Here is a 15,016-nt window from a genome sequence, read left to right as displayed (position 1 = left end):
TCCAATTTTGAGGTTAGTAATTGGATGATTTGCATCACATGACCGTAGCGCGCCATTTTTAGTCCGGCAAAATCAAAATGGCAGCCTTGGCGAAAAAGAATCATGTGTGTCCTGATTGTTTCATTTTGTCGCCAAAATATAGCATTTAAAGAGGATCGAGTTTTGTTAATCCTTTCCTTAAGTTATAGGATGCGGAATGAAAAAGTCCAACGTGTGTCAAGCCACGTTGTTCCAGAGTTGGGGACGACCAGCTCAATCTACCTCGTTGAGAAGTACAAATTCGAAGACGCCTGGAGCAATCAAAAGTCAAGTTTACAACGATGCTGTAGATTTAATAGAGATAGGAGATGATGACGGTGATGATGAATTACTGGCTGCTGCAGAAGGAATGTTTCCTTTCGACGAAGTTGCGTTTGAAGCGAAATACAGTGGGGGCTGTGAAGTGAACGCCAATAACATCACCGAGAAATCCGACGAAGTTGAAATTATTCCAGGTTTTGATGTCGAGGCTGGAAATGTTTGGATTTACCCGACAAATTATCCTATAAGGAATTATCAGTTCGATATTGTTGAGAAAGCTCTTTATAAGAACACCTTAGTTACTTTACCAACCGGATTGGGGAAGACTTTCATTGCTGCTGTTGTTATGTACAATTTCTTTCGATGGTACCCACTCGGAAAGGTTATATTTATGGCTCCCACTAAACCACTGGTTGCACAACAGATTGAAGCGTGCTATAAAATCATGGGTATTCCGCAGAGTGACACAGCAGAAATGACCGGTGAGGTTTGACATTTTTTTTTGTTTTGACATCACACTTATTGGTTAATTTATTTGTCAAGGTACATTACATGAATTATGAACTGGTTTATTTTAGTTAGCTCAGCAACTTAGCTTCGAACCTAATGCTCTCCAACCTTTTCAGGAAACATGGCTCCTAATAAACGGCAGTCTTTGTGGAGGATGAGAAGAGTTTTCTTTCTAACTCCACAAGTTCTGCAAAATGATCTGATTCGTGGATCATGCAAAGCTGAAGAAGTTATCCTTCTTGTTGCTGATGAAGCTCATAAAGCTCTTGGAAATCATGCTTACTGTCAGGTAAAGGAAAGAAAAAACGTGATTTTACTATTTAGTTCACATGGACAAGCACATGCATATGTGACAGATTTTTTTGCCAACACTAGTGTTACTAGGATGCAGATATACTTACTTGATACCCTTCAGTCTTTTTTTTTGTGTTTTTATAAAACATCTAATTCAGGAGAAGGCCTAAATATGACATTGTGTTCTTGTTAGTAAGTTGTATTATGTTCCATTCAGGTTGTAAGGGAAATCTCTGGCTATAACAGGAATTTTAGAGTCCTTGCTCTCAGTGCAACACCTGGGGATGATCTAGAGGTAAAAAAGGAAATCAATAGAAACAGCATTTATGTTAAAAACATAAATATATAAACTATTGAAAAAACAGTCTCACTTATTTGCATGCCAGTCCAATGAAACAGTTTTTAGGGGTGGAGGATTTTTAAGATCAATAATACTTTTGATGTTCCACCCATCCCTAGTCACAGTGCTTTTCTCCTTGAAGCTTCATTGATATCTGAGGCTCAACAATTCTAATCCAAAACAAAAGGAATTTTCATCATGACTTTTTTTCAAGGAGGCAAACTGGTGCTTAGGAACTTCAGTTTACATCAGACCCCAATCTTGCCCTAACATCAGTATGCATATTCTCCATACTGTTCTCTATACATTTCCTAATGTGCTGGCAAGGAGAATTTGTTTAACAATCAAGAGGTTCTTCAGTTGATTGTCATTTCCTTTATTCTCATAACCTTTATGTTTGATTCAGGGGTGATATTGTAGGGAGAAATTAGATGTTTGTCACTCTCAGGGATTAAAGGGTTAAAGTTACTGTCATTACCTTGAGCTGCTTCTCTCTCACTTTCCTTACTTTGATTGTAGGCTGTTCAACAAGTCATCACTAACCTCTTGATCTCACACATGGAGCTGCGCTCTGAAGAGTCCCCTGATATTCAGCCCTATACACACAGTCGGCAGGTTGAAAAAGTGGTTGTCTCTCTTGGGGAAGATATTGCTAAAGTAAAAAGTTCATATCTGAAGGTACATTAGATTCTCCCTTAGTTAATGATGCCCATGTAAATAAATTAATTATTATGATGAGATCCAGTATTGTAGGAGAAACTCTCTGATGTCTTTGCCTGTCATACTGCAGCAAAATGCTAGCCTGCTTGCAGGGTGAACGAGATCTTGATTTTTTATATCTTGGAAAGGAGTGACCAAAGTTTTCCCTTCCTTGCCATGCTTTTTTTGCTCATACCCACTAACTAGCTGCCTCGGAAAGGTTATGGCTCATTCAGAGTTCAGAAAAAAATTTGCAGATTCAGGACTGTGCATTAACAGTGACTGAGGGCAACAGGTGATTTACTGTTGTCTTATGGAAGCTTGTGGGACTTGACTTTTATGACAACTGTTAAGCACAGGGCATGTCAGATTTCTTAGACAAAAACCGTAAGGTACCTGGTGATTCATGGTCATGTACAACTTCAGATCCAAGGTGCTCTTTGGGCCTTTCCCTGGTACAATTATTTTCTCTTGTCCTTAACAGTTGGAAGCTATCAATATATTTTAGAATGTTGTAGAATTCTTTCTGAAAACTTCAATATCAGATCAGCAATTCTAGCTTTCAGCTGTCATTCATTTTCTTTTTTATTCATTGACATTACTTTAACTTAATTGTTGTTTAATATTAAGGTGTTAACCTTTAGCTTATAAATGTATTTATCCTAACAATTAAAATTATTTGCAGGATAATGAAATGTGATGATTTCATAACTTCTTGGAGTTGAATGAATAAAACTATAACTACTTTTTTTTTACAGATCCTTGAAGCCATTGTGGGCCGTCTGTTTTGCCAACGAGTGTTGTGGAACAAAGATCCTCAACGTGTCACTAAATTCATGTTGTTGACTGCACGAGACCAGTTCAGGAAGAGGATGAATGAACAAGGCGGATGTGTAGGAAAACTTTTTATTTTAGTCTGAATTAATCTAAAACCAAATCTTAAAATCTAGCATTGCAATATGACGGGGTTGAAAATTCAAAAGCTGTGCATAATACTAGCAGCGAGCGACGCTTTGTAATGATTTTATATTAAGCTATCTATTTATATACCTTTTCAAGGATCGCAATCGACTAGGACAAATTGAAGGGGACTTTGCTATGTGCATCAGCCTGTACCACGCGTATGAGCTCCTACTCCAGCATGGAATTTTGTCGTTCTACAACTTCATTAAAGCCATCATTGATGGAACAAGAGGGATGCCGCGCGCCAAGGCCGAAATCATGAAACACCACGAGTTTACACAGCTGATGGATGAATTGCGAGAGGAAATTGAACCTCCAGTGGAAAACAGTGCGAACGAAAGCCTTCTCTTTTCGCAGTTTTCACCAAGAAGGCGCGCGCTCATGAATGTTCCAAAACCGAGTACTACATTCAAGAGTCATCCCAAGCTCTTGAAACTTAAGGAAATTGTGCTTGAACACTTTGAGAAGTTCCAGGGAAAGAGTGATGAGGACTCAAAAGGCGTAGCTACCCGTGTGATGATATTTTCACAGTACAGAGACAGTGTGAACGAGATAGCCGCGTTGTTATCTCGTCATAAGCCTCTGGTGCGAGTAATGAGTTTTATTGGACAGCAGACAACTGGAAAGAGTGTCAGAGGACTTTCACAGAAAGAACAGTTGCAGGTATTACCTTGGTTATATTGTACTTTGAATTAACTAGGGATCCCATTGGTTTTCTTTGCTTCGCTCAGTGATTGTGTAGAAAACGCGCCCAGCCCCCATAACCAATCAGATGCTTAACTTAGACCAACGGAGAGTTGGGTCACCCGCGTATTCCCGCGCTTTAGGCCGGGTTTTCACGCGGGTGCGAAGTGTTGATTGAACAAGTTTGTTTCAATTGCCAGATGGAACAATTTGGTCGCCGAAAAATCCGATACAGTAAGGTTTTGCCTCATGATGAAAAATGAAAACGCTTTTATCCTGTAGGAAATCCCGGTGTGTTTTACTTTTTACTCGTTTTTTTTCCTTTTTGGCACCAACCGAGAGTTGTGCTTGTGTCCAATGTGGTTAATTCACCTGAACTCCATTACATCCTTAGGTTGTACAGCGGTTTCGTCAAGGTGGTTACAATACATTGGTAGCCACGTGCGTCGGCGAGGAGGGTCTGGACATAGGCGAAGTCGACCTTATTGTGTGTTTTGATGCGCATGCGTCTCCCATACGCCTTGTGCAGAGAATGGGGCGAACAGGAAGGAAAAGAGACGGACGCATAGTAGTTCTCGTGACTGAAGGCAAAGAGGAACAGGTACTAAATAGGCACAGTTTCTGTATACTTGGTTTTCATTTGATTGCTATGATCGCCACTATCGCTGTGCTCAATGAAGAAAGAAGTTAGCGATCATATTTGCGGATCGTGTGGAAAGCACTCCATTGCAGCCGCAAGGCACTGATATCAGACATAGACCTCAATTGAATCCTTTTCATTTTTGTGATTTCTGATCGTTTGTTTTGCAGTCGTGGACGTCGTTTGAAAACTAATGCTCATAAATCCCCGAAATTCCAACTTAAAATGAAACGGTTTGCGTCATTCTATTTGAGACGTGTTTAAAGGATGGACCATTGATTAGGATGACACATTTTCTCTGATGTTCAGTGGAATTTAGAGAAGTTTGAATCTTCTTCTTTTTCCTTAAAGCCAATTTTCCAATGGAATGGTCAGTGTGGATGGTAAGAACCTGAGGTGCAAGTTGTCCAGTTGTCAGAACAGAAGTGGATAAGCTGTCATTGCGAGTTTAGATCTTCTTTTGAACCTCCTCCAGTATTCACTTAAAGGCTAATTCATTTACCTTTCATACCACTACAGTAACTCAGGGGCGTACTTAGTGTTATCGTTATTTTGATATACCTTTTTTCTTCCTGGCCAGGTTTACATGAAAAGTCAAAGGAGTAAAAAGTCGATACACAAAGCTGTCGCCCAGGCTACCAAATCTTTTGATCTCTACTCGGACAACCCTCGAATGGTTCCTCGTCATATTGTTCCTTCTGTGCTGAAAATGGAGATGACTGTTGGGAAGTTTATAGGTCAGAGGTATGGCAGAAACTTCTTTTTATGCGCTAAATTAACCTTTAATTCCTTTTTCCCGCTTTTTCATGGACCTTTCTTGAACGGTTTGTCAGGGCCTGGGGTATGTCTATCGATCAGTTGCATAGTCCGTCTTTATAGCCTTTAGTCAGAAAGGCAGTCGATCGGTCGGTCCATCTGAACGTGGGATCGATCGGGCAGTCAAACAGTCAGTCACCTTGTAGTCAATTAGTCAGGCAGCCGATCAGTCAGTCAGTCAAGCAGCTAGTGAATGCGTCAGTGAATCAGTATGTTACAGTTGGTCAGCCAGTCTGTCGGTCGGTCGGTCTGTCTGTCTGTCGGTCGGTCGGTCTGTCTGTCGGTCGGTCTGTCTGTCGATCTATCTGATTAGTCGGTTGGGTTACGGATAAAATATTGTGCCCGAAATAGGTCCAAATGTTTTACACAGCATTTTATTTCCTTCACAGCAAAGGGAAAAAGAAGGAAAGGCCTTCAGAAGGAGCTGACATCAAAAATTTCACAAGTAAAACTGCAACAACCACATCAAAGAAAGACAACGGTCTCTTGACCTACGAGGAATTAGTTTACTGGCAGGAACATTTTAAACTTCCCGATCACGAGGCGGGTTTGTCACCACAATTAGCAATTACTAAGAAATCGAGGCGTTCATCAGCAGGGGCTAGGAAATCTGTCGTGCAACCCTCTTTGACGGAATGGCTCCCCTGGCAGACTACACTACAACCTGTGAAGGCTGTTTCACATTCCCGTCGCACAGAACATTTTGTTGAACTGTTGGAGTTCACGGAGCTTCATAGTGGCGGAGGAGTTGACGATGAAAGCTATGACCTGGAAATGATGTCATTTTTGAACGAAGGAGACATCATAAAGCCGGGGCAAAAGGAAAGTGATGAAAATAATAGTGTTTTGCCTGAAAATGATGGTACTGTTTGCGAGGGAAGCGAAGGCCGACGTAAGGTCACCAAGAAAAACAAGAAGACGCGAAAAAAGCTTGAAATGGAAGGTGGACCTGATTTGCAAGTTGACAGAACGTATTCGAGCAAAGAAGAGAATTCAGTTGGTGATACCAGCGATAAGAACTCGAAGATAAGTGGCACGAAGTTAAAAAAGCGCTCACCGAAAAACAAAGCTCGTTGGAAAGCGTTTCTGAAGCAGCTTGATGATAAAGAAGACGAAGATTTCCAAACTGATGGCATGAACGTGGCTTCATGTGTAGACGAAGACGATGAAGTTAGCAATTGTCTCCTAGGACAACCTGGCGATATATTGATGGAGGATTTGCCCGATGTGGGAGAACACTGGGAACCTGACAAAAACCCTACAGAGGCTGATGGTGAGTGTGCAAGCCTTGGCGACAAGAAAGAACCACAAAAAATGGAAGGAAATCTAGATGGTGATGGCAGCGACCTCTCTGATGCAGCCTCTGACGAAATGACGAGTCTTTTTCCCAGTGTAACTACCCAATCACAAGGAACCATGCCAGGTTTTCTGCCTCAGAAAAATAGATTTTCAGTCACAGTCGGGGCAGTGCCATCGCCACCCAACTTAGACGCTTTGGACAAAATGAGTTTGTCGTCTGAGAGCTCAGACTTGAATGACTTTAACAAAGACATGGAGGAGATCCAGAGAAAATATTTTGTAAACTCGCTTGATTCAGGAGCTGATTTGCCGCGAGTTTGTGTGGAAAAAGACTCGTTGGAGGAGGAACCATTTCTTATGGCTGATTTTCTTGACACGGAGGTTACGGAAAGTAAGGATTTAGAAATTAGTAGCAAAGAGCAGAAAGATTTTGTTTCCTCATTTTCTAACGAAAATAAACCTTACAAGGACCAGGTTATCTATCAAGAAATGCATAATTCGACATATGGAAACCCGAAACCCAGCCATGGTGTAGACATGCTTGAAGAGCAAGACGAGATTGCCGCGAGGAGGAAGAGTTACGCGCAGGAGGTCACGATGAACGTGCGCGGAATCTCGAATAGTTTTCTGTCAGAATTGGAGAGTAACGTCTTAGCAAAAGCAGTAAATGATTCTGGCAAAGAGGAGAAAGGGTATACTGAAGATCTTTTTATGGACGCGGCAGATGATGATGCCCTCACAGATATAGCGCTACCTACAGATGGTAATGTTGGTGAAAAGTACGCCAAAGATGACAAAAACAGGCCTGGCGACGAAACCTTGTCACCGAGAAGTGAACATGTGGGAGAGAGATCGATTAAGAAAGACAACCATGAGGCTAAGAAGTGTGAAGCTAGGTTGGAGATTTCGGAGCGTGTTGGTGAACAGTCTTGTACGGCAGGGTCTTCAGTAAAGATGGATCAGAAAAGTTCAAAGTCTCATGGTATCAACGGCTTACGACACCTTTCAACAAATGAACAAAATTCTAGAAATGACGGAACTGAAAAGATTTTTCAGGAAGGAATTGAACTGCGTGCTTCATCTTCTCTTGAAATACGTACTAGGGGAGAACATCCGAGCTCAACTTCTCACAATAATATATTTATATCAGACATTAAGGAATCAAGGAATTCTGGCGCAACCCCGTTTATAGAAACAGAGAGTTTACAAAGTGGCAAGTTAGATTTGGGAAATAAGCACCAACCGGGTTATTCTTGGAACGAGTTACCGTCGTCGGAAATAAATAAGGAATCACACATAAATGCGCTTGGAAAGAAAGTAACTGTGATTAATGAGAGCGGCTCGGTTGGTCACAATGTTGGTGATAATGGTGGTCGCAATGTTGGCATTAATACTGGTGACAGTGTTGGTAGTAATGCTGCTAACAATCCTTGTAGGTCACCGCTACCCAAGAAACTAAAGCTTAGCTTGAAACGCACCTCGCCAAAAGACAAGAGATCTCTTCCGATGAAAACAAAAGACAATGGTTTACTTTTTCCAGGGACGAAATCGTTGAACTTGAGTCGCTCAAAGCCGCTCAGCGATAAATCAGTGAACGACAATCCCTGTGGAGTGAACATAGAGATACCAGAAGTGAATTCGTTAGCTAGGCCCATGGAATGTAGCAGCCCAGAGACATCGGTGTCTTCAAAGACAAGCATGGCTTTCACTGGCTCATCTCTCGACCGTGAGGAACATTTAGCGAATTCTTCAAATTTACGAACTGAGAATGGCAATGTTGTAGCGGTAATGGAAAGTGATGATGAAGATGAAAGTGTCATCCGTCCTGTGGGAAGGGCGATTTCTCGAAGAAAGAGAGTTTTGTCGAGTCCCTGTTCCCAAGAGTTTAGAAAACCGGCCAGTCCTGAGAAAAGCAAGTCCAATCAGCGCATCGGTTTTTCGTCATGTAATCCACAGCTAGAATCAAACAGCGATGAGGAGTTTGAAACCGGTAAACCAGGTTAGTTTTCACCGTTTTTTTTCTGTTAAACTTGTAAAGAACTGTTGAACAGAGGTCTTCTTTGTACGCTACAATTTCCTCCCCCTTCCCCCCTCCTCTCTCGCCCCCCTTTTCTCTAGATGACGTTACTGTTTACAGATCCTGTATTGTCTCTGATTAGCTGTTTTAAAATACACATTTTTACTTTAAAGTGACCAGTCGGTTCGGCGTCATTCGAGAGAGACTTGTGCCATTTTCTCCACCAGTCTGACTTAGCACTATAGTCAATAGCGACTTGGTCACTTGAGTTTCTCCGCACTTGAGGATGGCTACGTGTCTTCTGCTTGTGATGTGTACTTTCGCTCGTATCATAATAGACAATCATTCTGTGGATCTCAGACCTAAGATTCGCCATGCTCTCTAACTTTAGGGTGGTAATCTTTGTAAGTTATGTGTTTTAATGAGGCTGTTTTCTTTCTTAGCTCGAAGCCGATCTGACGTTGGAAGAGCTCCTTCCGCTACATTCAGGGCTCGCAAGAGAAATTCTTTTGAGATCGGTGGGAAGCAACGTTCGCGAAAGTCAGTTTCTTCTCTCTCAAAGGTCAGTTATTCTCTCTAACAATTTGTGGGTCTACTTTGAGAAAATACATTTCGGTTTTTTTGAGTCGTGTCATGTATCCAGCTAATCACTCATTAGTTTAAAGAGTTGTTTCCTTGTTTAAGAATGTATGTACGAATTTATTTAAATATTAAGGTATTATATTTAATAGTTATTTACTATCTAGTATTTAATACTTTACCGGCATTATCTTGAACATTTACGTGATCTGTAGTGGTTGGGAGTTGGACCAGAGGGATGGGAACGGACAGGTTTGACATTAGTTGGGCTGGACACAATTGAAATAAAATCTACGCCATTAATATTTTAAATTTTTTTTCTTGTAATCCTAACAGAAAATCAGATTTCGGAAAAACCACTTCCTAGACGATGAAGCTGAATTGTCAGACAGTGACATCAACGACTTCTCGTCCGATGAAGCAGATAACTGTGATGAGGACGAAGATGAAATGGACAGCTTCATAGATGATGCTACTCAACTGACTCAAAGACCTCCTTCGGCGGCGAAACAGCATCACGCTAGCTCCCCAGTGGACATGATGGCGGTATACAGACAGTCTTTACGAAGTCCTCTTTGCGGCGCCTTAAAATTTCGAACGCCTTTGTTCCATAAGCAACGAAATAAGTTTAAAATGGTCTATAAACGCGGAAATGTTGATGATGATAGCCAATCCGAAGCAGAGGAAACTTACGAATCAGAGAGCGTTCTTGAAAACGAGGTTAAGTCGGATAATGAAAGCGAGGCAGAAATTCAACATGAAACCGAGGTTGAGAATGGTCACTGGAACGGTCAGGCATGCGCAGACGCATCTTTCGAGGGGAGCCAAATCGGCCGTCCGGCGAAGCGTATGAAGCGAAAGCGAATTTTAGATGACAGTTTTGACGAGGAAGTTTCACCTAAGCTGAGCAAGGTGAATTCGTCGGCCATCGGTAGCAAGGAAGGTAGTAATGCAGAGGACACTACAAAACCCGATGCCTCACAAATGAAAAAGACAAATCAGCACAGAAGCTGTGCATTTGGGAACTTTTCGATCGAGAGAAACGGTACTGGGAAGATTCCTCGCTCTGACTTCGTCAAATCATCTGATGTTATGGCCGCGAAAAAAGAATTTCAAAGGAGCGACTCGGCTCTAAGGCGGTCAGCGGGTGGTAAGGGAAGTATTCGCAAATCTGGTGCTTTCGTGGACGACTGGAACAACGATGTCAGTGACAGTGATTTATTGATCGCCCTTGACGACAAAGATGTGCGGGCTCCGGAGAACGCAAAGGCCAAAAGGTAAGTAAACTTAAGCGTTAGTGGGAAACAACAACCCAAAATCCTGTGCGAACCTCTCCTCTCGTCCGGGTAGAAGTCCACCCCAACTCTCCTTACCAAACTGTAATCCAAGTGCTTACTCACTTGCCGTATAACGCCGGACGAATTTTGTTTTTCAATTACACCCCCAGACCCTTTATGCGTATTCCTCTACCTTTCCAAATATAAATATGTCTGTATTTGCTACTTCAAAACAAATTCATGTTGCGGAATCGAACCTCAGACTTTCGAATTCCGCGCTCTGATGCTCTACCACTGAGCTACAGAGACTCCACGGTGAGCGAGGTCTATTACCACGTTCATATATGACACGCGTCCTGTTTACTGCAAGGATCAGCAATGTCGACAGCGTCATGTTTTGTAAATAGGATTAGAAAGATGGTAACTTTTTAGCTCGATAAAGAAATAGTTTTAGGTGGGTTTTTCTTTGTCCCACACTTGTGACAAGACTGTTTCTTTACCAAGCTTAAAACTGACCATCTTTCCTATGCTATTTACAAATTCATCATGTTTCATATTTAGGAAACCTTCAAGTGACCAACTGAAGGGTGACGGCTTGGATCAAATTGATGTTGCCATGGATATAATAGATAATGATGCTGCCATGGATATTAAGAAGTCTCCAAATTTCTCACTTGGTTTTGACTTTTTATGGGAAGTGGTTTATGCAAATCGTGAAAATACAGAAAATGACGACTCATCAAAAGACAAGTCAGCGATACTAAAGCAAAGAAATGAAATCTCAAAGGAAACTTTCACCAAGATAAGACAGTGCTCGAACCAGACCTCAGAAAAATGGTACCAGCTGCCCCTTGATCCACAGGCAAGGAATAAAGGTTTTGTTGAGAAGGCTCCACGTCCATCCACCACAAAACAAATAGTTGTACCATTGAACGTTACAAAATCGAATATCTGTGATGACAGGACAGTCATTTCTGGTCAAAGACACACTTTGAAAAATCCACTTACGCTGCAGAACAAAAGTTCACTGCATAATGGTAGTCAGCGTCCATCCGTCGGTACGCATGCGAAGATGCAAGTTGTAACTCCTTCTTGTCGACCTAATAATCTTGGTTCCAGACCAGCGATTAGCCATTTACTCACAGTAAGATATGATTTCACCACATTGTTTTATTTAGAGATATTTCGTCGGATTTTGTTAAATCACCGTCGGAACACCCGTAGACTTTCCGATTTATACCGTTCACGGCTATAAGAATTTACACGAAAACGGCTTTAAGAGACTTTGTAAAAATTTAGACCTCTTTAATTTTTTATTGTATTATTAGTCTTCACAGAAGGACAAGGGAAAGACCGTTATCCTAGTTGACGCTCGGGAAATCTCCAGTTCTCAGGTAAGTAACTTCTGCTGAATTTTATTCCGTGTTGAGAAACCAGCCAAGATTTCTTAAATGCAATTTTATTTGAAATAAAATTTGCTATTTCTTACTCTTCTGGAAAAAGGTAGCACGATCTCTCGCGAAAACGTTGTTGATGGTCCCATCTCAACTGTTTTAGCATATGATAATTTTCCTCGGGAATTATGGCTTAGCGAAGGATATGGCAGCAAGATGCAAACATGGTGGATGTTTCAGCGCAGAAAAATTCATTTGGTGTGGCACTTAATCTTTGCTTTCCTGTTCAGTGAATCGCGATTGCCCTATTGTGAGCCTTTCTTTGTCTTTTCAGTTCTCGTGACATATTAGAACTTGTTTCTCTACTTCGGATACTAATGACTCTATACTGTAGACAGATTTTATTCATTGTCTTCCTTCCCTCCCCACCCCCCACAGGTTGTGTCAACTTTACGCCTAAAGCACAATATCAAGGCGGAAGTATGTCAGCTGACCAGCTGTGATTACATTGTCAGTAACAGAATGGCTGTGAAGAGGAAAACAGCTTCCGGTATGTTATGGTTTTGAGAAGTTCTTCCTGTATTAATGCGAATTATTTATCTCGTCTTATGATGTTAGTCACTACCCCCATGACTTGAACATCGCCAGTTTGCCGATTTCCTTTGATTTAATCTTTCGTGACTGGTTGAGAAATCACACAACATATCCCCAATTTATCTTTATATGTTCTTTAATTAGCACGCAAACCTTAAGAGAGATCAAGAACATTATCAGCTTCTAGGGGATATTTTCTTAGATTGAAACGTTGTATCTGTCAACAAAAGGCGTTGAATTCTGAAGCGTCTTTCGATTTTCGCAGTTTTTAAATCTCCTAAACCAATCACAGGTCTGATAATCGCACGGTGAAATTCAGCAGCACGCAAGCGCTCTTTCGCCGCCCAAAATAAGCCGAGCAACTTCTCATTGACTGAGTTTTTGACTGATTGCTGTGTAAAACCCCCAGAGTAGTCACATCAGCCGATCAGATCGAAGGCAAATGTCACAGGAAAACACACAGAAGAAGCCGCCTTTGGCGCTGGAAGACGCGGGTTACAGAGATTGGTTATAGCGATTGGTTTTAGCGAAATTGTAATTGATTGACAAAATACTGATTAACTGTCGTTGTTTACACTTCGAACTTTTCTGTTCAGATGTTGCTCATGGAGCAAACAGTCACAAGCTTGTGGAGTGCATACGCAGAATGTGTGATCTGTATGACAGGCCTTGCTTGATTATTGAAAAAGACCGCGTTAAACCTGGAGAAACAGAGAAAAACTTGTGAGTATAGCCATCTTTTAACCCACCCTTAAGCAAACTTTCAGTATTTTCAAAACAACTGAACTTAAGGCATTTGTAACATAGAAAATCTCTAAGCTTAGTACTTTATGGATATAATATACCATAAAATGTCTCTATCTCTAAATAATCTACCCATAAATTTATAACTTACTTGTTTTCGTATTGCAGTATTAAAACCAAAGCATATATTTTCACTCTGGCTAGTATAGCGCAGACTCACGTCAAGATGGTGTTCAGCGACTCACAAGGTTTGTCATATGATGTGATTATTTCAGTAAACGTCGGCCTAATGAGTTTACATATGGCCTGGTACTCTGATTTTCTGACGAGAAATAGGATGTTCCAGTTAAGAAATTAATTGGAAAAGCAAGCTTTAATGTTGAATTGTTTTTTTTCTGTTTTGTTATCTTAGAGGAAACTGCTCGCCTTTTAACGGATCTTGCCACCGTTGAAACTATGAAGGGAATGGCGATTACAGCGTCAACTGCTCTGAACAAGGAACACGAACAGGTAAAATATAAAGCGGCAAAATTCTCTTAGATTACCTAAGGTACATTAAACTTAATATGCAGTTTTTCGTGTTTTCTTCTAATTTTTCAGTTTTTCCGTGTTGTGGCAAGTATTCCACGTGTCAGCTACGTTACAGCCCTTAATCTGTGCTCGTCGTACAGAACACTTGGCGAAATCGTGAACAGGTAAGGCTTATCTGGTCGGTTTTACCAAACTGACATGTCCCATCGTTTCGCATCGGCAACTTGTCAATCAAGAGAGACAATTCGTAGCCAAAGGTGTTCAGTATGGGACCTTCATGGGTTTTAAAACAGGGGTGCACTGATTACTCCCGTTCTTGGAGTCTGGAGTTGCTACAAGTTGTTACTGATCTGATCCCTATGACGAGATGGAAAAAAATTTGGGCAACTTGATTCGCAACGAGATTTGCTAATTTGAGGATTTTAGTCGACTTCAGCGATCATGCATAACTTTGATTGTCTGTAAGAAAAGAATCAAAGAGCAAGATATACTGTACGTTAGAATATCAAGTCTTCCCCATTTTGAATATTGATGAAATTTTTTTAATGTTATAAAAGCCCTGGCTTTGTGTTTATGAAATGAAAACTGTTCCAACTGTAATGATTGTGTAATGGAAACAATGTGAAACAGTAATCTTCCCTATTAGTGTGAAGAAACTTAAACAATGAGCCCTGATGACAAATCGTGCTCGAGACTGCAATAATTAAGGGTAGTATCCGAACGAAATCTGGAAGCGGTATAACGTATGCTTAATGCCGAAGATTCTAAACGTCCGATTTCAACGTTTTCGCACGTTTTGAGACGATAGCATTCCCCGATGCGGACGCTATCGTCCGATTTTCAGCGCTTCCGTCCTTTTCCCTTTATTCGTTCATTCCTGATTTTTACTTCACAGCACACCGGCAGAGCTGGAAAAAAGAACTCCTGGCTTGTCAAGTCCTCGTGCTGCCGAGATCCACAAATATCTTCGACACAAGTTTAACTCCAACATGATTTCTATCAAGAAATGAATATTTTAGGTTCTTTCCACAATTGTGCAATAAAAAATTAGCGCGTTTAGGTAGCACGGCGCCTCTTTCGTTCTGAATTGAAGAACGTTTGAGAAACAAATATATCAAACAGAACAATTAATTTAATGAAATGAAAATGGAAATTATTTAAAATAAAAAAATGTAAAATGTTTCACACTTGGTCTGTTTTCTGTGCTATGCTGTTTTCATGCCCATCCCGCTAACGTGATAGGATTTGGCTTCCCTGTCTAAATCTATTAATGATGGTCGCTCCATTCTCCTCACCTTACGCTCTACTCTATACTCTCTATACTCGAGGACGGTC

The 15,016-nt window shown here is 41.1% G+C and overlaps 1 protein-coding gene across 1 annotated transcript; it reads left to right on the top strand.

Moving 5' to 3' along the window:
• The first annotated feature begins 44 nt into the window (after nucleotides 1-44).
• On the top strand, nucleotides 45-14,863 carry LOC113681431 (Fanconi anemia group M protein). The gene is made up of 19 exons (XM_027198522.2): nucleotides 45-782; nucleotides 927-1,099; nucleotides 1,322-1,399; nucleotides 1,964-2,122; nucleotides 2,902-3,036; nucleotides 3,203-3,769; nucleotides 4,185-4,391; nucleotides 5,011-5,174; nucleotides 5,636-8,544; nucleotides 9,006-9,124; nucleotides 9,478-10,418; nucleotides 10,980-11,562; nucleotides 11,747-11,812; nucleotides 12,251-12,362; nucleotides 13,003-13,129; nucleotides 13,319-13,398; nucleotides 13,563-13,660; nucleotides 13,751-13,845; nucleotides 14,577-14,863. Exons 1-19 carry the CDS (start codon nucleotides 197-199, stop codon nucleotides 14,689-14,691), a joined length of 7,314 nt encoding a protein of 2,437 aa, XP_027054323.2. The 5' UTR covers nucleotides 45-196; the 3' UTR covers nucleotides 14,692-14,863.
• The last annotated feature ends 153 nt before the right edge of the window (nucleotides 14,864-15,016 follow it).

Source organism: Pocillopora damicornis, chromosome 7, assembly GCF_964200805.1.
Source record: "Pocillopora damicornis chromosome 7, jaPocDami1.2, whole genome shotgun sequence".
Classification (NCBI taxonomy): domain Eukaryota; kingdom Metazoa; phylum Cnidaria; class Anthozoa; order Scleractinia; family Pocilloporidae; genus Pocillopora; species Pocillopora damicornis.
The sequence above is the reverse complement of the archived record's forward strand: the minus strand, read 5'-3'. Positions and strand labels throughout refer to the sequence as shown.

Excerpts from the sequence above, each read along its gene's own strand:
- LOC113681431 (XM_027198522.2), top strand. The coding sequence starts at position 197 with ATGAAAAAGTCCAACGTGTGTCAAGCCACGTTGTTCCAGAGTTGGGGA. Across the intron at positions 1,400-1,963 it reads CACCTGGGGATGATCTAGAG|GCTGTTCAACAAGTCATCAC; the intron begins GTAAAAAAGGAA and ends CTTTGATTGTAG. Across the intron at positions 9,125-9,477 it reads CAGTTTCTTCTCTCTCAAAG|AAAATCAGATTTCGGAAAAA; the intron begins GTCAGTTATTCT and ends TAATCCTAACAG.